The 24377-nt window shown below is 52.7% G+C and overlaps 1 protein-coding gene across 2 annotated transcripts in view; it reads left to right on the plus strand.

Annotated features, from left to right (window-relative positions):
- Positions 1-24377, plus strand: part of ARHGEF4 (Rho guanine nucleotide exchange factor 4) — a 90058-nt gene that overhangs the window by 60319 nt on the left and 5362 nt on the right. Inside the window, exons 2-6 of one of the 2 annotated variants that reach the window (XM_041739378.1) lie at positions 6770-6909; positions 19345-19524; positions 20426-20602; positions 22023-22202; positions 23975-24207. In XM_041739378.1, coding sequence (XP_041595312.1) covers positions 6844-6909; positions 19345-19524; positions 20426-20602; positions 22023-22202; positions 23975-24207 — 836 coding nt within the window. In that variant the 5' untranslated portion in view covers positions 6770-6843. Of the gene's footprint in view, positions 1-6769; positions 6910-14864; positions 15073-19344; positions 19525-20425; positions 20603-22022; positions 22203-23974; positions 24208-24377 lie in introns of those variants that run through there. The other variant, XM_041739379.1, reaches the window with a different exon arrangement.

Here is a 24377-nt window from a genome sequence, read left to right on the forward strand (position 1 = left end):
GCAATTAAATTTTTTTCCTTTTCAAATTGTTCATTGCAGGTATATAGAAATAAAACTAACTTTTATGTATTGATTTGTACTCTGCAATTTTGCTGAATTTATTTATTAGCCTTAATGATTTATTGTGGATTCTTCAGCTTTTCTATACATAAGATCACTTCATTGGTGAATAGAAATAACTTTACCTCTTCCTTTCCATTTTAGATGCTTTTTTTACCCTCTTTCTTGCCTAACTGCTCTGTCTAGGACTTCCAACACTGTACTGAATAGACGTGATTAAAGTGGGGCATCCTTGTTTTATTCCTGATCTTAGAGGAAAAGCTTTCAGTTTTTCACCATTGAGTATATTAGCTATGGCTTTTTCACACATGACTTTTATCATGTTGAGGAAATTCGCTTTTATTTCTAGTTTGTTGGGTATTTTTACCATGAAAGGGCTTTGAATTTTGCCAGTGCTTTCTCTGCATCAATTGAGATGATCATGCAGTTTTTCCCCTTCATTCTATTAATGTTGTATATTGCATTGAACAATTTTCATTTGTTGAACCATTCTCGTATTCCAAAAATAAGTCCTAGTAGGTAAAGGTATATAATCCTTTTGATATGCTATTGAATTCAGTTTGCTAGTTAGTTTACTTGTTGAATTGAGCTTACTAATCCTTTGCTGAGGATTTTTGCATCTGTATTCATAAGGAATATTTGTCTGCAGTTTTCTTCTAGTGTTTTGTCTGGCTTTAGTGAGTTAAGAAGTATTCTCTCTTCTGCAGTTTTTGGAAGAGATTGAGAAAGACTGATGCCAATTCTTATTCACATGTTTGGTGAGTTCACTAGTGAAGGCATCCAATCTTGGGCTTTACTTTGTTGGGTAGTTTCTGACTACGGTTTCAATCTCCTTACTAATTTTAGGCATATTCAGATTTTCTGTTTCTTCTTGAGTCAGTTTTGGTAGATATGTGTTCCTAAGAATTTATCCATATCGTCTAGTTTATCTAGATGTACAACAGTTGACCAAAAAAAGAAAGAAAAAACCCACAACTCAAAATGGATCATAGATTTACATGTAAAAATGAAAACTATAAGACTTTTAGGATGTTATTCTGTATGTTGGTAAATTGAACACCAATAAAAAAATAAAAAAAAATAAAAAAAAAACAAAAAGTTTAAAAAAAAGACTTTTAGGAGAAAACATAACTGATAATCTTTTGGAACCAGGGTTTGATGATGAGTTCTTAGACATGATTCCAAAGGCATTACCTGTTAGAAGGAAAAATCAATAAATTGAACTTTATCAAAATTTTAATTTTTTTGCTTATGAAAGAGGATGAAAAACTAAGCTCCAAACTAAGAGAAAATATTTGCAAATCACATATCTGACAAAGAACTCCTATCTAGAATATATAAAGAATTTTCAGAGGTGCCTGGATGGCTCAGTTAGTAGAGCATGTGACTCTTGTTCTTGGGGTTATGAGTTTGAGTCCCACACTGGGTATAGAAATTACTTTAAAAATCTTTTTAAAAATTTAAAACCTAAAAAAAAAAAAGAATTTTCAGGATGCCTCACTGGCTCAGTTCATAGAGCATGCAACTCTTGATCTCATGAATTTGAGCCCCACATTGGGGATAGAGTTTAGAGTTTACTTAATACAAAAAAAAAATTTAAGAATTTTTAAATTTCAACATCAAAGCAATAAATATTCTAACTGGAAAAGAGGCCAAAAAATGAAGAAATACTTCAGCAAAAAAGATATATGGATGACAAATAAGCACATGAAAAAACGTTCAAGGCACCTGACCTTTGGGAAATGCAAATTAAGACCATGATGCAATATCACTATACACCTATCAGAATGTCTAAAATATAAAATTGTGACAGAGACATCTGGGTGGTTCAGTCAGTTGAGTGCATGACTCTTAGTTTCAGCTCAGATCATGATCTCAGGGTTGTGGGATCGAGCCTGGCTTTGGGAGCTCAGAGCTTAGCAAGGAGTCTGCCTGAGATTCTCTCTCTTCCTCTCCCTCCACCCCTACATAGCCCCACTCTTGCATGCTCACTTTCTCTCTCTCTCTCAATAAATAAATAAATAATCTTTTAAAAATATATAAAATTGTGACAATACCAAATGCAGGTAAAGATTCTGAAAAACACACATTGTTGATTGTGAGGTTGTAAAATGGTACAACTGCTCTGGAAAATAGTTTGGCAGTTTCTTAGAAAACTGAACACTCAACTGCCATATGACCCAGAAGTTACAACCCTGGGCAACTGCATTTGTCCCAGAATAATGAAAATTTAGGTCCACCCTAAAACCTGTATATAGATGTTCATAGCACCTTTACTTAAAACAGCCTAAAATTAGAAATCACTTGGATATCTGTCAGTGGGTTGAATGGTTGAACAAACTTGCATATACATTGCATGGGATACTAGTAAGCAATAAAATGAATGAGGTATAGATCTCAAGGGCATTTGGCTAAGTGAAAAAGCCATCCTCCAAAGCTTACATACTGGTTGCTGTAGTGGTTAAACAAATCTACACAGATGATAAAGTGATGTAGAATCATATATACACATTATACCAAGGTTATTTTCCTGGGTGTGATACTACACTAGAATTCCATAGGCTATAACCACTGGGTAAAGGGTACACAGGACCTCTGCATTACAGTTACAATTCTCTGTGATCTATAGTTATTTCAAAATTTTAAAACAAGTTTTTAAAAAGAGTTATTTATTTATTTTAGAGATGGGGAGAAGAGCAGAAGGACGAAGAGAGAATCTCAGGCAGACTCTGCACTGAGCACAGAGCACCACGAAGGGTTCGATCTCAAAAACTCTATGATCATGACTTAAGTGGAAAACCATGAGTTGGTCACTTAGCCAACCGTGCCCTAAAATGTTGCTTTAATGCCCTAGAGGAAAAGGTATGCCACTAAGACAACCTCTGATGGATTATAGTTTGCTTTAGATGTGTTTTGCAGCTACAATTTTTATGAAGACTAAGTCCTCATCTCCTATATAGTATAGTATTTACAGATGGAATTATGTCATATCTGGGACCTGGGGGAAGGGGTTACATACAGATGGCGAAACAAAATTGCCCGCATGTTGAGAATGGCTGAAGCTGGTTAATGGGTGTACAAAATTCATTACATTGTCATCTCTCCCTTTGTACATATTTAGAACTTTCCATAATAACACGGTTAAAAAACATAAATGAAATAAAAATGATGATGGTTCCCTGGGACTCTTGACTGTGTGGACCAGGGGCAGGGCTCTTAGCTTCTGCCCCTAAGCTGGGCTCAGATCATTGCTGCCAAAGAGCTTTCCAGTCAGTTCCAGGGACAGAGTGCTGCTCTCAAGTCTGTGTCCATATTCAGCCACATGCCTGAAGCTTTGCCTGGCATTGGCTCTGCTGGGCCTCACAGGCTCTGCCTTCCATTACTTGCCATCATCATCCAGCCAGGCCGCCCTGCATTCACTTTTTCATCTCTCCATTTTTTATTCATCAGTTCAATCATCCCTGTGTCCACCATTCTCTCATCTACGTCTTTACTCATTCATTTCTTTAACACTTAACTAAAGTCTATATAAAGCATGGTTGCTGCCTTTGGGGGAGACAGTCAGACAACGCAATGTATAAGGGACCACAGTAAATGCCATGACCATTGTCCGTACAGAGCACGTTGGGAGTGAGACAGAAGTGGATGTCAGTCCTTGCAGTGATGGTGTCAGATAAGACTTGCACAGAGGTTGTAATGCTTGAGATGAGTCTTCAAAGTTATTTTCACCTATGTTAGGGTCACCTGGGTAATCTAGGATAATCCCCCTATTTGAGATCAGCTGATTTGTGTACTTATTCCATCTGCAATTTTAATTCCTCTTTGTCAGGTAAAATAACATATTTGTGGGTTTCGGGGATTAGGACTTTGTTGTCTTTTGGAGGCCATTACTCTGCCTCCCACAAGAATAGAGTCCAGACCTTGATTTTAAGCCAGAGCAGACATTGTGGACACTTAGGAAAAGACTGTCTATCCCATAACTGGTGCTGAGAAATTTACTTATCCTTACAGAAAAAATGAAATTGGATTCTAAAAGTTCTGGATCCCATTCCCCAGTGTGTTCTCATTACCAAGCAATTTCTCAGATATCAGCAACATGTCCTACAATTCAGTGCAATCCTCACGCTCTCCACCTGGAGATAGCATCAGGTCCCACAGGTCAAGGGCTCAAGCCTACAAGAGTACCCTTGTTCTTCCACTTCAGACACTAGCCACAAGCCCAAGGTACTTGTGGTCAACTGGCTATAGATTGGAGGTTCCAAAAACTCCTGCCTTGGGTTCAATCAATTTGCTAGAGTGGGTCTCAGAACTCAGAGAAACATTCTACTGACTAGATTACCGATTTATTATAAAAGGATATAACTCAGGAACAACCAGATGGAAGAGATGTGCAGGCAAGGTATGCAGGAAGGACCACAGAGCTTCCATACCCTGTCCTGGCTCACCACTCTCCCCAAATCTCCACGTGTTCACCAGCCCAAAAGCTCTCTAAACACTGTCCTTTGGGTTTTTACGGAGGCTTCATTATGTAGGCCTGACTAAATCATTGGCCACTGGCTATTAAGCCAGCCCCTGTCCCCTCCCTAGAAGTGGGATGGGGCAGCCCTATCCCTGGGTTACCTAGGGGCTTCCCAAAAGTCATCATTAACATAACAAAAGACACTTTTTATCACTCTTATCACAGGACGTTCCAAGGGCTTTATGAGCTCTGTGCCAGGAAAGGGTCAAAGACAAAATATATATTTCTTATAAATCACAGTAGCACAGATTTTTATCTACACAATACACAAAAATCATTCCCAAGTGCAATAAAAATTTAATGTCAAAAGAAAAGCTATAAAACACTTAAGGATAACATAGGAGAGTAACTTTGCAACTTGGAGGTAGGGATGTCCTAAAGGCAAAACATATAAACCATACAGGACAAGATTGATAAATTTGTCTAATGAAAATTAAGAACCTCTGTTCATCGAAAGCACCTTAAAGAGATGGGACAGGCCACAAAGTAGGAGATGATACTTGTGATAATGTGGGTGACAAAGATTTAGTATGCAGAATGGGGGCAGTGTATATATACATATACACACATACATAGAAATGTATTTTTTATATTATTGATTACATTAAAGACCAACAGCTCAATAGACACAGATTTTCCACATTAAAGGAAATACCAATGGTCCATAAATATAGACAAGGTGTTCACTTCATTAGTGATCATTAGTCATCAGAGAAATGTAAATTCAAAAGACAGTAAGATTCCATTCCATATCCATCAGCTTGTCAACAATGTCTGAGGATGCCAGTCTAGAGCTGGCTAGGATGTGGTGTAGTGGGAACATTCATACACACTGTTAGAAGTTTTTCTTAAGATTTATTTATTTTAGAGAGAGAGCAGGGGACAAGGGCAGGAGGAGAGGAAAGAGAGTCTTAAGCAGACCACGCAGATTGCAGAGCCTAAGCGGGGCTCCATCCCATGACCCTGAGATCAGGACCTGAGCTGAACCGAAGAGTCAGATGCTTAGCCAACTGAGCCACCCAGGTGCCCCACTGTTGGAAGTCTTACATGGTAGAATAGCTTTGGAAAACAATTTGGCACACCTAGGGCCCAGGGATGCCACACCTCAGTCCTACACCCCAGAGCATGAATTCACACCGAACGGGGCAAAAATCTAAGGTGTGACAATGGTTTGTGGCCTTCCAAAAGCCATGGAAAATAACAAATATACAGTATATTCGTGGTATTAATATTTCATGGGAACAATTAGGAAAACAATGTATGAAAGGCTTTTTAGAGGGTAATAATGAAAAAGGGGTTGAGAAACACTGTCTAAGGGGAAACTCTGGAACATGTACCTAGGAGGTGTGTGGGTATGTTTGCAATTCATACCAGCAGCAAGACAGAGAAGCACCCACTGCTCTCCAGCAGTGAAATGGATGTGTAAAATTTGACATATTCATAAAATGCAAGTTTGTCCATCAGTGAGAATGAATCATTCACAACTATATAAGCAGTTGAGTAAAAAAAAAAAAAAAAAAGCAAAAAGCAAAAAATCCAGCCAAAGCAGAAAACCTACTCGATGGTCCCATTTATATAAGGTCAAACTACGCAAGATTCAACAGAAATAAGTACTAAAACACAGCATGGGTGTGACTTATAAAAATATTGGATAGCTCTAAAAGAAAGAGAGGGGAATACAGTTGGAGTAGGTCATGCTGGTGGTTGAATTCTAAGATTCGGGTATTTTTCTTTAGCAGAGTAAGTACTTTGGGAGTTCATTTTATTAATTTCCAAACTATGCTTCAATGTACATACTATATATTTCTTTGGATAATATATATTTCACAATGAATGCTTAGCATTATTCTTATAGGCCTTCTACTATACCTGGCACATTGGTAGATGGTTTTGAATTGAATTCAGCTGGAGGGGACTCTTGAGTGTCACACTCTTACAGATATTTCTGTTTCCTTGTTTAGGGAGATAGTGGAGATTGAAATGGTAGGTGATTACCAGTGATGGGACAAAAGTCGGCCTGTGCATTCTTTCAACCAGATCATGATTTGCAGTAAAAATGGTTTGAGAAACTAGTTCCCAGGTCTTCTCCCTCCTCTCAAAGTAGTAGCATTTATCCTGAAAAGGTTCATCCCTTCTCTACCTGTTCCCCTTCCTCAGCTCCTCTTTGCCAGCTGGTATCTCTCCTTCCAGCTATCCCTGATGGAGTTCTGGACACAGCCATCCGTGCTGATGAGGCGGGGAGTGAGGAGGACCTGTATGAAGACATGCACAGCTCCAGTCACCACTACAGCCACCCCGGAGGGGGTGGGGAGCAGCTGGCCATCAATGAGGTAGGGTCAGGGCTGCATGGGTGAAGGGACGGGCTGGGACAGATGGTCTGGATGTCAAGGTGAACCCAGCATGCTCACACAGGCTGTCCACAGTCTCTGTATTCCGAGCAGATGGCAGTGGCTCCCACATGCACACAGCACAGTTTCAGCCTATGGCTCTCACTTACCCAAATACAGGACCTGCCTCTCTGCCCTCCCGAGCCTACAGAGAACCCAGAAGGGCAGGCATGACCCAAGATCTATGATGAAAGAACGCTGGTGTGTCCTACCCTATGACAGCCCGTAAGCCATCCTGGATGAAGCAAACTCTTCTTGGTAGAGTGGAGGTCACAGCTTAGCCCACCATCCCTCCAAGAAGTTGTCTGGGCAGGATGGGAAGCCAGGGAAGTGAAAATTAATTTTTCTTTGACTCCAAGAGCTCAAAAACCATTGTGGTTGCTATGACAACTGTGTGCAAGTTTGTGTGCTGGTCCTATCTAAACAGAAGAAATTAGTGACAAACTTCATCTAGGCAAGACAGGCACAGAGAAATTCGGAGACCTTCACTCCTCTCTTTTCTCACTTGTGCTCCTATTTTCTTGTCCTCTTCTCTTTTCCTTAATTCAGTGGTGGGGCAGGGCAAGCCATAGACATAATGTGGTCAATCACCCACATCCATAATACCACATTCTCTTCCTGGTCATGAGTTACCGTGTATTTCTGCCTCATCAAAACCTGGATCTGACCCCCAGGATCTTGCAGCACCTCAGGAGGGATGGATTTACAGACAGTCCGAATCAGTGAAGGGCAGGTGGGCTTCTCGGAAACCCTCGAGGAGTGTGCTGTCCCCGTTACCTACTCAGCAGATGGGTACAAACTGTAAACGGTGGATGACCTCTTCCCCAGGTCTGGGTCTGAATAATGATTTAAAACAGTCAGAAAATGCTTTATTCCGCATCGATGATGTGTTAAGTGACACACACCCAAGGAAGTTGACTTTTCTAATACATGAGTATCTAATAGCAGACAATTGTATCCCGGTACAGTAGTACTCTTCGATGACTATTCTGAATGAAAGATGTTCTAAAATGATGTTATTTAAGCCGAATGCACAGATAATGGTTTTCTTTTCCTTGAAGTATTGGGCCGCCCTCCTCAGTGCTGGGCCCCGGCCCTGGGGGTAGGCAGCATGGGGGGGTGTAGAATCTGAGCCCCGGGGCCTCCCAGACCTGACTGGGAGCTCCTCCTGCCCAGGAGCACATGCGGGGCTCTGAGCGGGTAAACCTGCGACGTTGGGCTTACTGGACTGTGAGGTGGGACAGCCGCGAGGCTCCCCGAAGGGACCGAATCCCGTAAAGACCCCGCGAGCGGCGGGTTCCCAGTAAACTCCGGGCAGTGGGGATGATAACAAAGAGGAGCTTGGGTGCTCCCTGCCTGGCCGTCGGTGTCTGCTTTTCTTAGCTGCGGTCTCTTACCTGATGGTGGAATTCTGGTCTGTCCCGTTTTGCTGCTGGCGAGGAGGTGCCTTCTGAGGCCCTTGGCAAGGTTGGCGTCCTGTGCTTTGAACGAGGGAAGCCGAGGGCCAGAACCCTAAAGGAACAAAAAGGCTCTGGCAAACAGCACCTTTCTGAGGGCAGTGAAGGCAACTCATTATGAGTGGGATAGCAGCATCCGGGCTACTCAGGGTTTGTTTCCTATTTGGTTCTAAGGCCTCTCTTGGTAGTTGAGGTTCCTGCGTAGACCAGGTGCTAATGTTGTTGCTTGTGTTAGAGCGCTCGGTGCATCCCAGCGTACTGGTCCCTCCTGGACGGGCCTCAGTGGGGAAGGACGTGTCTCGTCACAAGCAGGGCAGCCACGTCAGACTGAGGAGCCCCTTTCCAGGGACACAGTGAGCAAATGCAGGCTGGAGACTGGGCTCCGGACTTGGTCAGTGGCCACCAGGCTGTTCTCCTTCATGAGACACACCAGCACTTCGAGGTCCTCTTTCAGGCCAGTACAGCATAAAGGACAAGGCCTGGTTTGGAGGCTGCCAGCCCCACATCTTCCCCCCATCCTGCCACTAGCTAGATACCCTCCCTCGGGGCCTCAGTTTCCTCTTGTGGGGTGGATGTGGCACCTGAGGCCCCCCGGCAGCTGCAGGAGGGTCACTGTGCCCAGGTGTACAAGATACTCAGGAAAGGCAGCACCTGTTGTGATCTGCTGGCAGCATTAAACAGATCCGCTTTGCCAGGAACTGAAGAGACATAAACGGTGATTCTCCAATAGCGCGCTAGTCCCCTTGGCCTCCTAGAGCCGCGGAGTCCCGCTGCACCTCCCCTGAACCCTCCGACACTCACCACTGCTCCCCATATATGGCAAGAAGACTTGCTAGGGTCAATGTGTTTCATACTCAGAGATTATAGAAGCAGCACACGTCAAAGAGAAGCCCGCACTGACGAACGTTGCTTCGCTTTGACGTCACACACTCACTCGTACTTTTAGATGCATGTGAATAGCATATTCTAAACCGCGACACTCTCCTGTTTGTACTGACTTCAGAAGGAGAGACCGCAGCTCAATTTCCAAGCAGAAGGGGGCTCCTCTGGCCCAAAGAGCAGTAGATGCGGGGGAGCAGTGGCACACTCTGGTATTCTGGGTACAGAAGAAAGGGGTACATGTGCCCACAAACACGCACATGAAGATCATGAGTGCGATGTGCGTTTGTGTATGTTGTATGTATGTGACGGATCTACCAAGTATCTCATGAGCGTCAGGCCCTGGGATTTAGGGCTGTGGTGGTAGGGAGCAGCCATTCATGGATGTGCCCTGACAGAAGCAAGCAGGGGCACTGTATCACGTTCATTCTGTATTCCCTGCATCTCACCCCTGCCCTGCCCCTCACGGTAGTCCAGACCCTGTTACATGAGTTAACTTCAGTGCCTAGAAGTGTCCCATCTTGTTCAGCATTGTCCCACTCAGTGCCTTGCCCAGATGCCCATGACCCAGGCCTGGGTCATTCTGCCTGGCTCCTCACCTCTTCCCAGCCTCTCCTTTCCTCTCAGAGCTCTGAGCATGCCCTGCTGGGCTGGGCTGTGCTCCCTGCAGTCAGGCCTGAGGGTATCCTTAGCCCAAGCATATTTTCTGGAGTTGTAGGCAGAAAGGAGGCGGTGTCTTCGGAAGATGTTATTCTCTTTTCGTTTCCACCCAGCTAGCCCCTGCTCTCTGCCCAGTTATGAGTTGGGACCAGAGGAGGGGAGGACATGGCTCCTGGCTCAGAAGTCTGGGGTCTTCTGATGCCCTCTCCATTGTGCTGTGGATGGCAGTGTCTCCCAGATGGGCCAGCTCACAGCTGCATTACAGGAGGGCACCTGTGTGGAGCTGGTCTTGCTCTCAATTCTGCCCACCGCCTGCATGACTCTGAGGGCCTTGTCATGTTCAGGTCTACTCCAAACACTGTTCTTATGTCCCTGGTCCAGGAGGGCAAGCTGGGGACTGGGGCTATTCCTGGATCCTCTTACTGAGAAGAGATGAAGTTTGAACTAGAGGGCAAGCAGACACAAATCTTGTCCTCCACACCGGAGCTCAAAGCATAAAAGGAGCTCTACCAATAATTAGGCCAGCAGAGCAGGTGGGAAGTGAGACTGTCCTGGCCCACTAGGCCATAGGGTCACCCGAGGATAGAAGGATAGAAGACAGTCTTGCCATCCTCAAGCTCCCAGGAATTCTCTGTGGAACACTAAAAGGACATTGCAGGACACCAGACCAGCTCGTGACCACCATCCATGAAGCTAGTCTGACATTCTCTCCAGGTATTTCTGTCTTCCCCAGGACCTGTGACCCTGGGTATCCATCCCAAGGCCTGACCTGGCTCTTATACCCCTTCCTGCACCAGCTCGAGAGAAGAGCCTGATACCAGACAGTACTCCAAATCCCTCTTGCATGCCCTGTTGTTGGTCAACAACTGTATTTGACTCTCCATAAGGTGGGGTAGCATCGGCTTGCAGACTCCCACGGCCAGGACTGCAAGTTGTCCAGTGGCCAGCATACCCAGAGCAGCTTCCTCTTCCCTCTCCAAGACACAGTCCCCCATAGCCCAGGGACACTTATGTCCCTGCTCCATCTCCCTGCTAGTCCTGCTACCTTGGCAGCTTGGTGGGCCACTTCCTGCAGCCACCTCCACTTACTCTCCCCTCCCTGGCATGGAATTATCAAGCTTGAATCCCTCAAGGGCCTAAGGCTTTGCTTTCAAGTCATGAAACACGTATAAAAAGGATGTTGCCACTGTGTTCCCTGCTATATACCCGTTTCATCAGGAGTTAGAGTCTGAGTGCCCCCAGGTAGGGCAGAGGGCACCTCTGAGTTCTTGATCCCAGTCCAGGTTCAGATGTTCTTCTGCCCCAGGTTGGTCAGCTACAGGGGAGACACAGAGGCCTTATCCCAGAACTGGGCCTTGGATGAAGCCTTAAACATGCCCCAGGAGGCCAGTACAGCAGCAGATAGAGTGCTACAGACTCATGGTGCTCAGCACTGCACTGGCCAGTGGAAGTTCCCCAGAACTTCCTTCTGTCCCTTCCTCCTTGTTATCTAATGGCTTTGAAACCAAAGGGCACAATAAAACATCTGGCCCCAAGTCAAGGCTTCCAAGCCACACCCTATCGGAGTGCATGCCACACAGCCTCACCAGAGGAGCCCTGGTATTTGGGGTGGCAAGGAGCCTTGGATGCCTCCTCTTCCCCCACCATTCCCCTGAGAGCTCAGGGGAGCAAATCTTTTTTTTAAATAAATTTATTTTTTATTGGTGTTCAATTTGCCAACATACAGAATAACACCCAGTGCTCATCCCGTCAAGTGCCCCCCTCAGTGCCCGTCATCCATTCACCCCCACCCCCTGCCCTCCTCCCCTTCCACCACCCCTAGTTCGTCTCCCAGAGTTAGGAGTCTTCATGTTCTGTCTCCCTTTCTGACATTTTCAAGGGAGCAAATCTTGAGCCTAGTTTCCTGAAAAACTGAAGAGATGGAACAAAGATAAAAGTTTCCTCTCACAACCAGACAGATGGGACCAGGCTGAACCTTCAGATCTGAGGAAGGCAGCCGGGCTGTCTGGATATAATCCTGACCCTCCCCTGGCACACACACAGGTACCCACATACACAAATACATCCCAGCATTTGCTTGGCATGTTCAGTGGGAGGGTGGTGCCCACAGGTGCACTCATCTGTACTCACTTACAGGCATGTTACTGACCCACACATGGAAACCTGAACATACAGAAACAAAGTCACCCACATGTGAACACCCATCTCTGCACATATTCCATGATTTCTGCCTAAGGAGGCACAGTGTTGAACATGGAACCTAGAAATCTCTACTCACTTCTTACCTGCTTTTAAATCTCCTCGGCTCCCTCCACTGCAGCCTTCTGATCCATCAGAGGGGCAAGGTGACTGTGACAGAGCTCACTGTTGAGACACCTGCACATAAGCTTTGAGCCCTACAGCATTAAGTTTTCAGCCTCTGTCAGAGAGACAGTGGAAACTCCTGCATAGCTGACATAGGGTTTTTAAATTTTTTAAAAAGATTTTATTTATTTATTTGAGAAAGAGAGAGAGAGCATAAATGTGGGAAGGAGCAGAAAGAGGAAGAGAAGCAGACTCCTCACTGAGCAGGGAGCTCTACTTGGGACTTGTTCTGAAGACCCCGGGATCATGACTTGAGCCAAACACAGACACTTAACAGACTGAGCCACCCAGGTGCCCCTGCCATAGGGTTTTTTGTTTTTGTTGTTTTTGTTTTTGGTTTTAAAGCTGCTTGGGGAACGCCTGGGTGGTGGTTGAGCATCTGCCTTGGGCTCAGGGTGTGACGCCAGGTCCCAGGATCGAGTTCCACATTGGGCTCCCTGCATGGAGCCTGCTTCTCCCTCTGCCTGTGTCTCTGCTTCTCTGTCTCTCTGTGTCTCTCATTAATAAATAAAATTAAAAAAAAAAAACTGCTTGAACCACATGCAAAAGAATGAAACTGGGCCCTTACCTCACAACATACACAAAAATCTACTCAAAATGGATTAAAGACTTAAACCCCAGGTTTTGGGGTCCCCCCAAAAACCTGAAACCATAGAACTACTAGAATAAAACAGAGAAAGGCTTCTTTTTTTAAAATTTTTTTATTATTTTTATTTTTTTATTTTTATTTTTTTCAGGGAAAGGCTTCTTAACACTGGTCTGGGCAATAGTTTTTTGGATATGATACCAAAAGCATAGGTAATGAAAGTAAAAATAGGTAAGTGAGACTACACCAAACTGTAAACTTCTGTACAGTGAAGGAAACTGTCAAGAGTAAAAGGGCAATCTGTGGAATAGGATAATATATTTGCAAACCATATATCTGACAAAGGATTGATATGCAAAATATATTAGTAACTCATACAACTCAATAACAAAAAAACCCAGATAACTCATTTTAAATGGACAAAGGACCTGAATAGACATTTCTCAAAAGAAGATATACAAGTGGCCAACAGATATGTGGACAGATGTTCAACATCATTAATCATCAGGGAAATGTAAATCAAAACTACAATGAGGTATCACATCTCTTACAATGCCTATTACTAAAAAGACAGAAGATAAGTGTTGGTGACAATGTGGAGAAAAGGGAACCTTTAGAAACTGTTAGTGGGAATGTAGATTGGAAAATATAATGGAAATTCCTCAAATAATTTAAAAAGAATAATTTGATCCAGATGCTCCAAAAGAAATGAGATCAGGATCTCAAAAAGAAATCTGCATTCCCATCTTCACTGCAGTATTATTCACAGTAGCAAAGACATTGAAGTGACCTAAGTGCCCTTTGACGGATGACTGGACAAGGAAACTGTGATGTATATACCGTGGACTATCATTCAGCCTTAAAAAAGCAAAGTCCACTATTTGTGACATCATGGATCAACCTGGAGGTTATTATGCTAAGTGAAATAAGCCAGACATAGAAAGATGAAAAATGCATGATCTTACTTATAAATGTGTAATCTAAAAGTCAAACTCACAGAAGCAGAGAGAAGGATGGTTGCCTGGAGCTGGGGGAGGGAAAAATGGGAATATGTCAGACAAAAGGATACAAGGTGTCTGTTTTGCAAGATGAATGGGTTCTGGAGATTTAATGTGCGGCATGGTGACAGTGGCTATCAACACACTGTTGTGCACCTGAAATGTGTCAAGAGGATAGATCTTAAGCGGTGTCACCACACAGACACACAACTGGTAACTGTGTGCGGTGAGAGAGATGGTGGTCATTAGCCCGATGGCGGTGACTACTCCACGGTGTATACCATTTCAGAATATCAAGTCGCGCGCCTTAAATATCCACGGTTTCTGTCTGTCCATCATACCTCAACAAATTTGGGAGGAGGCAGGGATACGGCAGCTGCTTTTCCAAAGGAACAAAATGCTGCTGTGATGGAGAGGTCCTGAGTGAGGACCTTCCCGGAGCACCTCCATGTGGATGACCTACGTGTGTCCTGAGCCCAAGTCCTGACTCCAGCATCCCTGTATCCCTGTGCGACCTGATCTTTCAGCGCTGGGCTTACTCCTGCGCTGGTCCCCTGTCCCCCCGCGGCTCCGCGGCCCCCGCCCTCGCCCCGAGCATCACCGCGGCCCCCTGCGCGCGGCGGCCTGGGCACAACCGCCGGGTGCGCGTCGAGGTCCCCCCAACCGCCCACCACCCAGAGGCGCCCAGAGCCGCCCAGGGCCGTGCGGACTCCCGGGCTTCCCTCCTCCCTCCTCCCTCCCCCCTCCTCCCCGCTACCCCGCCCCCGCGGCGGGCTCGGTTGCCAGGGCGGCGGGGCCGGGCGACGCCGCTCGCACGTCGCGGCCGAGCCGAGAAGCCCCGGGCCCGGCGAGCGCAGCGGCTCCGCCCCCCCCTCCCCCCCCCCGGGTCCCGGCCGCCGGCTCCCGCCCTGTCGCCGCGGGATCTCCGGGCCGCGCGGAGCCGGGAGGCCGGGCGCCATGGCCAGGGTCCCGCAGTCCCGGCGACGCCCCGCGGCCCCCGGGAGCGCCCTGCGCGCCTTGCTGCGCTGCAACCTGCCCCCCGGCGCCCAGCGCGCGGTGGTCTTCGCGGTGCTGGCGCTCCTGGTCCTCATCAACGTCGTGCTCACCTTCCTGCTGGCCTTCCGCTGACCGCCGGCCGGGCGCCGCGGGGAACCGCGCAGTGGTGAGTGGCGCCCGCGCTGCGCTCCTCCGGCCGCCGCGCATCACCCCCCCCACCCCCGGCCGCCGCGCATCACCCCCTCCGGCCGCCGCGCATCATCCCCCCGGCCGCCGCGCATCATCCCCCTGGCCGCCGCGCATCACCCCCTCCGGCCGCCGCGCATCATCCCCCCGGCCGCCGCGCATCACCCCCTCCGGCCGCCGCGCATCACCCCCTCCGGCCGCCGCGCATCATCCCCCTGGCCGCCGCGCATCACCCCCTCTGGCCGCCGCGCATCATCCCCTCCGGCCTCGGCCTCGGCCTCCCAGGGGCCGCTCCGGCCTCCCTGGGCCACTGCTCCAGCCCGCAGCAGCCCGTGCGGCCCCCCGAGCCCCGCACCGGACCCACCCTGGGACGCCTCCCCCACCGGCCCCGGGGACTGAGGCCAGGCGTGCGGGTGACTCAGGGCATGGTGACACGGGTGCCGCAGGCCTTTCCACCTGCCCTTCGTGCCATGTGCGGCGTGTGTAGGGCTAAATGGTGCATCTCCGTGCACCTGAGGCAGCAGAGGCTGTCGTGGCCACGGCTGTGTGCTTGTCTGGAAACTGTACATGTGACTGTGTGGGAGAGGGACTGGGGTGGAAAATGTCTGGGAAGATGAGTCGGCTCCTCTTTACATGTCATCTGCAGCTGCTTTTCCCATTTTCAGTCTTAGGTGTCTCCATCAGCCTGCCCCCACTACAGGCAGAGCCCCTTCTGCACCCCTCCAAGGTAGGCATGCTGGCTATCCCTGTCCCCTCCTGTACAGGGACCCGAAGGAGCTGAGCCTCATTCCTTCCCAGACTGTCTGACTGGAATCCTCCACCAGCATGCGTGAGAGAGAGCAGGAGGTGGGGCAGGGTGGGCAAGGTGGTGGGTAGTCATCAGGGGGACCTTGAGGCCAAGCCTGGCTTCCTGAACCTGTCACATTCTCTAGGGTACAGCAGTGGATCCTGCCCCCTGCCTCCTGCCCCCCACCCCAGAGCAGTTCCTTGCCTGCCTGCACCTAAACATCCCCTGTCTCACAGCCAGCTTGTGCTTTCCACTGCCCGGCCAAGAAAGAGCATGCAAATCCTGCCCCTCAGCCTGCTGGACTTGAATCTGGGCTTCCATGCAGCTGCACATCAGACAAGGAGCTTCAGAGTTTCTGCCCAGAAACTCATCCAGTGAGGGCCCTGGTGGCCTCTGGGCTGTCCTGGAGGTAGAATGCATCTCTGACCTCTTGGAGCTATATTTCGTCTTGGTGACATCACAGAAATGATTCATGTCACTGCTCTAACTTGACGGAGTGCTCCCATTTGTGGAGCTATCAAGGAGCTGTGTGGCCCAGGGAGAGCACATTGTCACTGTGCATCAGTCGGAACCACAGCACAGGGAGTTACTCACAGCTGTGTCTCTGTCATGTACCTCCTGTGCACAGCAAGGTACTGGAACAAGGAAGTGACAAAGGTGACTGCCCCCACCACCAATAAGGGCTTCTGGACGGATGACTGGACAAGGCAGATGTGAGGGCTTGTCCATAAAGGTGCCCCGAACTTTGGTCTCTCTAGGGAGCTCTACCTCTTTGTCTCATACCTAGAGTCCTTCCTCTGCAGCTGTATAGGAAACCACCTGGGGAGGATCTGTACCTCTCTGCAAGGGCTGGCAGAGAAAGCAGCAGGAGGAGGCACCGGGCCACACAAGAGAACCTGGGGTTAGGAGGAGACGCCTGACCTGGTTAATATCAGTGGGGCCCAAGCTGGGATGGGAAATGGTGGGAAGCTGGGCTGCATGGGCTACGTCTGCATTACATCCTCCCTGCTGAGCTCTGGCAGTGAGGGGCAGCCTCCATGATGTCCTGGACACCTGCCTGTGCAGCTGGTGTGAACTTAGGACGGACAGCATTCGCCTGCAGTATGGCAGACTGTTCTTGAGAGATCAAAGTGTAGCGTGCCATTAGTGAGTGTATAAATGTGTGTTGGCAGGTGCATGTGTGTGTGCAGGATGAGGGGGTCTCAGAATACCTACCTCTCAAGGGTCAAAACTACCCAAGTAGCCTATAGTCACACATTCCCTCCATTGTGATGACACACTTGCCTGAGGTCACACACACCCTCTGTCCTTATGCTCACACTCACACATGGTCACACATACCTTCTGTTATGATGCACCTGCTTACCTGGGATCACTGTCCCTGAAAGAGGACATTCACCTGCATCCCATATTCTCACAGGCCTACCCGCACCACCCTCGAGTACTCTGTTTCTTCCTTGTCTTCAGGCAAGATCCTTGGAGGCTAGTGGTGGTAGCCTGCTTGTGTGGAGAGTGCCAGCTATGGGCTGCCTAGTCTAGTGCCTGTTCCCTAGGTACAGCAGGCACTGTCATGTGGCCTCGCTGAGTCCTCTTGTCTCATCTTGTTCATCCAGCAGCCAGGAGGTCTTGATCCGGGGGGCCGGGCCTTCCTGCAGGAGAGGCCATGCCTGTAGTAGATCTTTTTAGCAGGGGTGAGTGCCATGGTCCCTTGAAGAGGCATGCAGTCCCCCAGAAATAACCCAGTGCTTGGTGCCCAGGGTCCCTGGGTGGGCATCAGGAATCTGCAGCTCCTGAATGGCTGTCGCATGTGACAGTACGTGTACAATAGGCTGTGGATCATTCTGAGGAGTGGTTTCATCAGGGTTTAGAGCAGGTTTAATCCCCAGAAAACATGAACTGGAGGTTTCTGAATGTGTTTACTCAGACTGAAGGAAGGCCTGAGTGGGTTCTGGTACCCCAGTAGCCTACCCCACCCCTCACCCTGCCCATTTGGGGGCTCAGGGAGACCTCCTAGCTACTAGAACTCTCAGCTGGAGACCCAGACAGTCCTGCTACAGCCCCGCTCTGGTCCCATTTTGGTCTGAGGAATAGCACACACACTGCCCTGGGAGCACCCAGAGAAGGCTCCACTGGACCTGAAGCCAAGGGAGGATTCACACTCATGAGTAGGGACAGGGGCAAGCAGCTCAGAGGAGGAAATAGCGTACAGGGTCTGACTGGTGATGCTCTGAGGCCTTGACTGCCAAAAAGAGCCACCCTGTGGCTGTCAAGGCCAGAGCCAACACTTGGTCCTAGCAGAGAGGGGCAGGGATCTCACCTCTTGTATAGCCCCCAACCTGCGCCCTCCTCTTGTCATAAGCCCCAGAGCCATTCATTATTCATGGAGCAGAAACTGAGCCCACATTGTGGGAGGGCAGGCATCAGCCCAACAAGAAATGGAGCTCTAAGAACAAGGCTGCTTGGGGCATGGGGGAGGGAGGGAGTCCCGTGTCCCTGCCCCTTGGGGCAGGGGCCCATCCCTCCTGATGGGAGGTCCATTACTGTGTGGGAGGAAGGAAACACACCGAATTATTTCATCAGAAAGAAATTAATATAAGGAATTGTGAGCCAGGTATAAAGTGCTTGACTCCATAACCAAGTGGCAAGAACAAGCCTGAGGTATCTGTTACAGAGGTGGCAGCTGCAAGATGTACCCACCTCGCCTAGAGCTAGGGAATAAAGGAAAGGAGCTGGAACGATTAAAGCTGAGGATCCCGTGGGGCCTGGGACCTAGGATGGAGGGAAAGGTACTGCTCCGCTAGCTGGAGCTGGTGGGGGCAGCGGGGAGGGCCGAGAGGCTGGTTGGGCAAGTGTCCAGGACCACAGGACCCGACCCAGCTAGTGTGATGGCTGCGCGCCCCTGCCCGGAGGAGCAGCGCTGTTCTCGCCAGACGAACCCACGGGTAATGCTAGTCCACGGGAGGCCAGCAGGAGGGAGTGAGCCCCTTCTCCCTGCAGCCCTGTGCTCCCCTCCAGTGCCACATCAGGAGAACCTAATGGGGCAGTGGCACAGCGGAAATGCAGCTTGCCGTGCTCAGTCACAGCATCACAGAGCAGAGGTGACGAATGAAACTGGGAGCAACGACTTAATCCCTGGCCCAGGAGGTTGGGAGGAAGCTGCGCCCTGTGCAGGGGAGGAACGTGCTTGCGTCTCAGATTCTGTGGCTCACCAGGATCCTAGTGGTCACGTTCACTTCAGCTTCATCCTGAGCCCTGCCCCTGTAGACATGCCCGGGGCATAGTCCTGTCCCCGGAAGAGTGACTGGCTCGGAGGGAGCCTCCGCTCACTCCTCTGTAACATGAGCCGCGCTCCCCTCCGCGGGCCTTCCAGGCTTAGAGGGCAGGAGCGCCCTGTCCCACGAGTGGGCCGAGTGGGCCGATGGCAGCTTTAGTCACTGATCTGCCTGTCTGTGGCTCTCTCCGCAGCTCATCAGTGATGGCAGTGCGGTCTGTGCGGAGGCACTCTGGGACCATGTCACCATGGATGACCAGGAACTGGGCTTCAAAGCTGGGGATGTCATCGAAGTAATGGATGCCACCAACAGAGAGTGGTGGTGGGGCCGCGTTGCGGACGGCGAGGGCTGGTTTCCAGCCAGCTTCGTGAGGGTACGCGCCCAGCGAGCTTCTCCTATGCCCGGAGGAGCCAACTGGCTCTGCTCGGAACTGCCAGCTTGGACCTACTCTGGGCTTCCCCTCCCGGCCCCACCCTCGGGGCAGTGCTTGGGCTGCGAGGCTGTGGGGTGGGGATAGGGTGGGAGGCTCAAGAAGGCCAGCCACAGAGCTGTGGGGGGCCCTGCTCCTGCCTGCTCCCATGCCTCCCTCCGGTGCCCGCGCGTCCAGAGAGGAGCGGTCAGGGACGCTGGTGGGTGGACTCCTGCGCGGACCCGCGGGCCAGGATCCCACCTGCAGGCACACTGAGTACCGGGCACTTCTGACAGGGGCAGGAAATGTGGGGGGTCCTCGCAGTGTTAATTTTCAGATGCCCTGGGAGCTGGGAACAGCCACTTGCACCCAAGAAAATTGAGGCCTGCGCCCCTAGGCCGTTGGCGCAGGAGATCCCAGAAAGGGGACCCAGGGCCTGTTCGCAGCCTTTGGTCTCACGGCGCCATCTCAGAAACCAGGCAGAGGGCAGAAGGGAGGAGACAGCCCCGGCCTTGGGGGCATCTCTTGCTTCTCTTGCCCCAGACCCGGGGGATGAACCTCCAGCCTGCCCTACCCATGGGGCCGGGGCGCCAGGAGGGCTCCACCCCTCGGCCCTCGTCACAGCCTCTCGAGGGCTGGCCTGGTGCCAGCGGGCATCGTTCCCAAAGTCCCTAAGGGAGTAAGAATCTGCTCCACTCCCCGCCCTGAGCCCAGGACCCGCAGGGCAGGGGGAGGCGGGAGGGGCAGTGGGTGCTGCTGGGCCTGCCCGCCTCAGTTTCCCGCTGCGGCCGCGTGCCGGCCGCGGGGCGCTGACCCTCGGTGGGGTCGGCCTGTGGCGCTGACCCCGCGCGCCGCCGCCTTGCAGCTGCGGGTGAACCAGGACGAGCCCGCGGACGATGCGGCTGTGCGGGCGGGGGACCGCGGGGCCGAGGACACAGGGGCCGAGGCGCAGAGCAGCAGGGACCAGATGCGGACCAACGTCATCAACGAGATCCTCAGCACCGAGAGGGACTACATCAAGCACCTGCGGGACATTTGCGAGGTGAGGGGCGGGGCTGGAGGCAGGGTCCAGGGAGACACCCGATGGGCCGCGGCGGGGGGCGACGGGGCGCGGAGAAGCCTGGGGGTGACGGGGTGTGGGGAGGCCTGGGGGTGACGGGCCACGGGGAGGCCTGGGGGTGATGGGCCGCGGGGAGGCCTGGGGGTGACGGGCCGCGGAGAGGCCTGGGGGTGACGGGCCGCGGGGAGGCCTGGGGGTGATGGGCCGCGGGGAGGCCTGGGGGTGATGGGCCGCGGGGAGGCCGGGGGGTGATGGGCCGCGGGGAGGCCTGGGGGTGACGGGCCGCGGGGAGGCCTGGGGGGTGACGGGGCGCGGCGAGGCCTGGGGGTGATGGGCCGCGGAGAGGCCTGGGGGTGATGGGCCGTGGGGAGGCCTGGGGGTGATGGGCCGCAGAGAGGCCTGGGGGGGGACGGGCCGCGGAGAGGCCTGGGGGTGACGGGCCGCGGGGAGGCCTGGGGGTGACGGGCCGCGGAGAGGCCTGGGGGTGACGGGCCGCGGGGAGGCCGGGGGGTGACGGGCCGCGGGGAGGCCTGGGGGTGACGGGCCGCGGGGAGGCCTGGGGGTGACGGGCCGCGGGGAGGCCGGGGGGTGACGGGCCGCGGGGAGGCCTGGGGGTGACGGGCCGCGGGGAGGCCTGGGGGGTGACGGGGCGCGGGGAGGCCTGGGGGTGATGGGCCGCGGAGAGGCCTGGGGGTGATGGGCCGTGGGGAGGCCTGGGGGTGATGGGCCGCAGAGAGGCCTGGGGGGTGACGGGCCGCGGAGAGGCCTGGGGGTGACGGGCCGCGGGGAGGCCTGGGGGTGACGGGCCGCGGAGAGGCCTGGGGGTGACGGGCCGCGGGGAGGCCGGGGGGTGACGGGCCGCGGGGAGGCCTGGGGGTGACGGGCCGTGGGGAGGCCTGGGGGGTGACGGGGCGCGGGGAGGCCTGGGGGTGACGGGCCGCGGGGAGGCCTGGGGGTGACGGGCCGCGGGGAGGCCTGGGGGGTGACGGGGCGCGGGGAGGCCTGGGGGTGATGGGCCGCGGAGAGGCCTGGGGGGTGACGGGCCGCGGGGAGGCCTGGGGGTGATGGGCCGCGGGGAGGCCTGGGGGTGATGGGCCGCGGGGAGGCCTGGGGGTGACGGGCCGCGGGGAGGCCTGGGGGTGACGGGCCGCGGAGAGGCCTGGGGGTGACGGGCTGCAGGGAGGCCGGGGGGTGACGGGCCGCGGGGAGGCCTGGGGGTGACGGGGCGCGGGGAGGCCTGGGGGTGATGGGCCGCGGAGAGGCCTGGGGGGTGATGGGCCGCGGAGAGGCCTGGGGGGTGACGGGGCATGATGGGCGCGGAGAGACCCGGGGGTGATGGGCCGCGGGGAGGCCGGGGGGGGGGGGGGCGACGGCCGCGGAGAGACACGTGGGGGCCGCGCAGGGCTACATCAGGCAGTGCCGCAGGCGCGCCGACATGTTCAGCGAGGAGCAGCTGCGCACGATCTTCGGGAACATCGAGGACATCTACCGCTGCCAGAAGGCCTTCGCCAGAGCCCTGGAGCAGAGGTTCAACCGGGAGCGCCCACACCTGAGCGAGCTGGGCGCCTGCTTCCTGGAGCACGTGAGCAGGCCCGCCCGGACCCTGCTCCCGCCTAGGCGAGCCCCTGCCCCGTGTGCCCCGTGTGCCCCTGCCCCAAAGGCCTCACCCCCAGCCGGCCCTGGCCCGGGCTAGACCGCCCCCTGCCCGCCCTCTGCTCCGCCGCTGAGATCCACCCGCCCTAGCCCCCTGCCCGGCTTCAGCCCCCCGCCCCATCACCCCATCAGTTTCTGCGGGGGGGTCCCCACTCCCCTACACGCACACACATCCTGGCCCCAGCACACGTTAGCCTCCCTCTGCTCTTTCCTCCCATGCCTGCCTCCTCTCCGAAGTCGACCCTGCAGGCTAAAGCCCCAGCAACTGGCTGCTCTTTTCCAGAAGCTTCCAGGCCCCACATCCTATTGCCCAACTGCCCTCACCCTCCCACTGTTCTAGCGGTGTCTCTGCTTGTTTGGGAGAGAAGCTCCTTGGAGCAAGGGTGTCTGGGCATGTGCCTGGAAGTATGTGCTTGGGCTAGAGTAAGGAATAGACAGGGCTGGGCTGGGCTGGGCCACCTGTTGAGCATCCTCAGGGCTGCTCATACAGGTTCTGGGCTGTCTCACGCGGTGGGAAAACTGGAGTCTGAATATTCAGGGCTTAGTTCCCATCTAAACGCCAGTGGGCAATTAGCCAAGGTCCACTGGACTGGTCTGGGCACATGGACTCCTTCTGGCTTTGCTGGTAACGAAGGCACATGTCACTACCTCTCTCCTGTGGCAGCCAAAGGGGGGGTGGAGCAGAGGATGCCACAGCCAGCCCCTAAGGACAGTGTGGGCTCCTTCCTGTTGCTGGGAAGGCCCTGGCACCTCACTCCAGTGGCAGGGGGAGAACTGGACAGGGAGACCTTAGACTCCCTGAGCAGGAGCCAACGGAGGCTAAGAGCACCTGAATGAGTGTGACATTTGCACCGAATCATTCAGCAGACAGGACTGTGGTGCAGGGAGGGACAGGCACTTTGTGCATATTACCTAGCGGGACTGTCACAGCAACCCAGCTGAGCCACACTGCTGTCGCCATCCTTTCCCACCTAAGTCCATGAAATCCTCGTCACTAAAGGGACTACCTGGCCTTCCTCTGGCTCTGGGTAGATGGAATTTTAAAAAAAGGGGTGGGGGAGGCCCTGTGAGTCTCACGCAGGATACACACACAACGTAGACGCACCTGTCACGTGTTGGATAAAGCAGCAGAGCGGCCATTCACGTATGAAATCGGAGCTTTGGGAAGGAGAAGCCAGACCTAGGCTGAGGATGAAAACACCACAGGGGACACAGCCAGACCCTGGCATCCATTTAACCTCTTAATCTCTTTCTCTCCTCTCTCTCCCTCCGTCTCTTCTCTTCTGTCTCTCCCTACCCCGTCTCCTCTCGCTCTCTCTCCCTCTCTCCTCCTCTCTCCCCTTCTCCTCTCTTTTTTCTCTCCCTTCTCTTTCTCTGGTGTTTGGCTTTGATAGTGCTTCTTTACTAGCATCATTGATTTCATCCAAAAACCAGACACAGAGTCAAAATACCTGCCCAAGGCCCGGCTGAGAAAGCCGGTGGTGACAGGGCGCGCATAAGGCCGGTTTCCAGCCCGCCCGCATCCCTGTGCCCAGTTCCATACAGTGTGTGCCCAGTGGAGCAGGTAGCAGAGCCACGGCCCTCTCGGCCCAGCTCCTGAAGGAAACGCAGAGGCTCCTGCTTCCTCCCGACACTGTGGCTGGGTTGCTTGGGTGGCCCAGAAGGGCGGGGGTCCCCATGCTAACGTGCGTGTGCCCCCAGCAAGCGGACTTCCAGATCTACTCGGAGTACTGCAACAACCACCCCAACGCCTGCGTGGAGCTGTCCCGGCTCGGCAAGCTCAGCAAGTACGTGTACTTCTTCGAGGCCTGCCGGCTGCTGCAGAAGATGATAGACATCTCACTGGACGGCTTCTTGCTAACACCGGTGCAGAAGATCTGCAAGTACCCCCTGCAGCTGGCCGAGCTCCTCAAGTACACGCCCCCCCAGCACAGGTAGGAGGCTGCCGGAGGCCCCGTGTGGGGCGCAGGTGGCGTGGGGGTACCGCTCCAGGCACCGGTCCGCGCACAGTACAGCAGCCCCACTGTCATGCGCTGTTGTAGCGAGGGAAGAGGACAGAGGTGGGGTATTTAGGAGGACACGTGTGCATGGGCAGAGCCCCAGA

The sequence above is a fragment of the Vulpes lagopus genome, chromosome 24 (assembly GCF_018345385.1).
Source record: "Vulpes lagopus strain Blue_001 chromosome 24, ASM1834538v1, whole genome shotgun sequence".
NCBI classification, from domain to species: Eukaryota; Metazoa; Chordata; class Mammalia; order Carnivora; family Canidae; genus Vulpes; species Vulpes lagopus.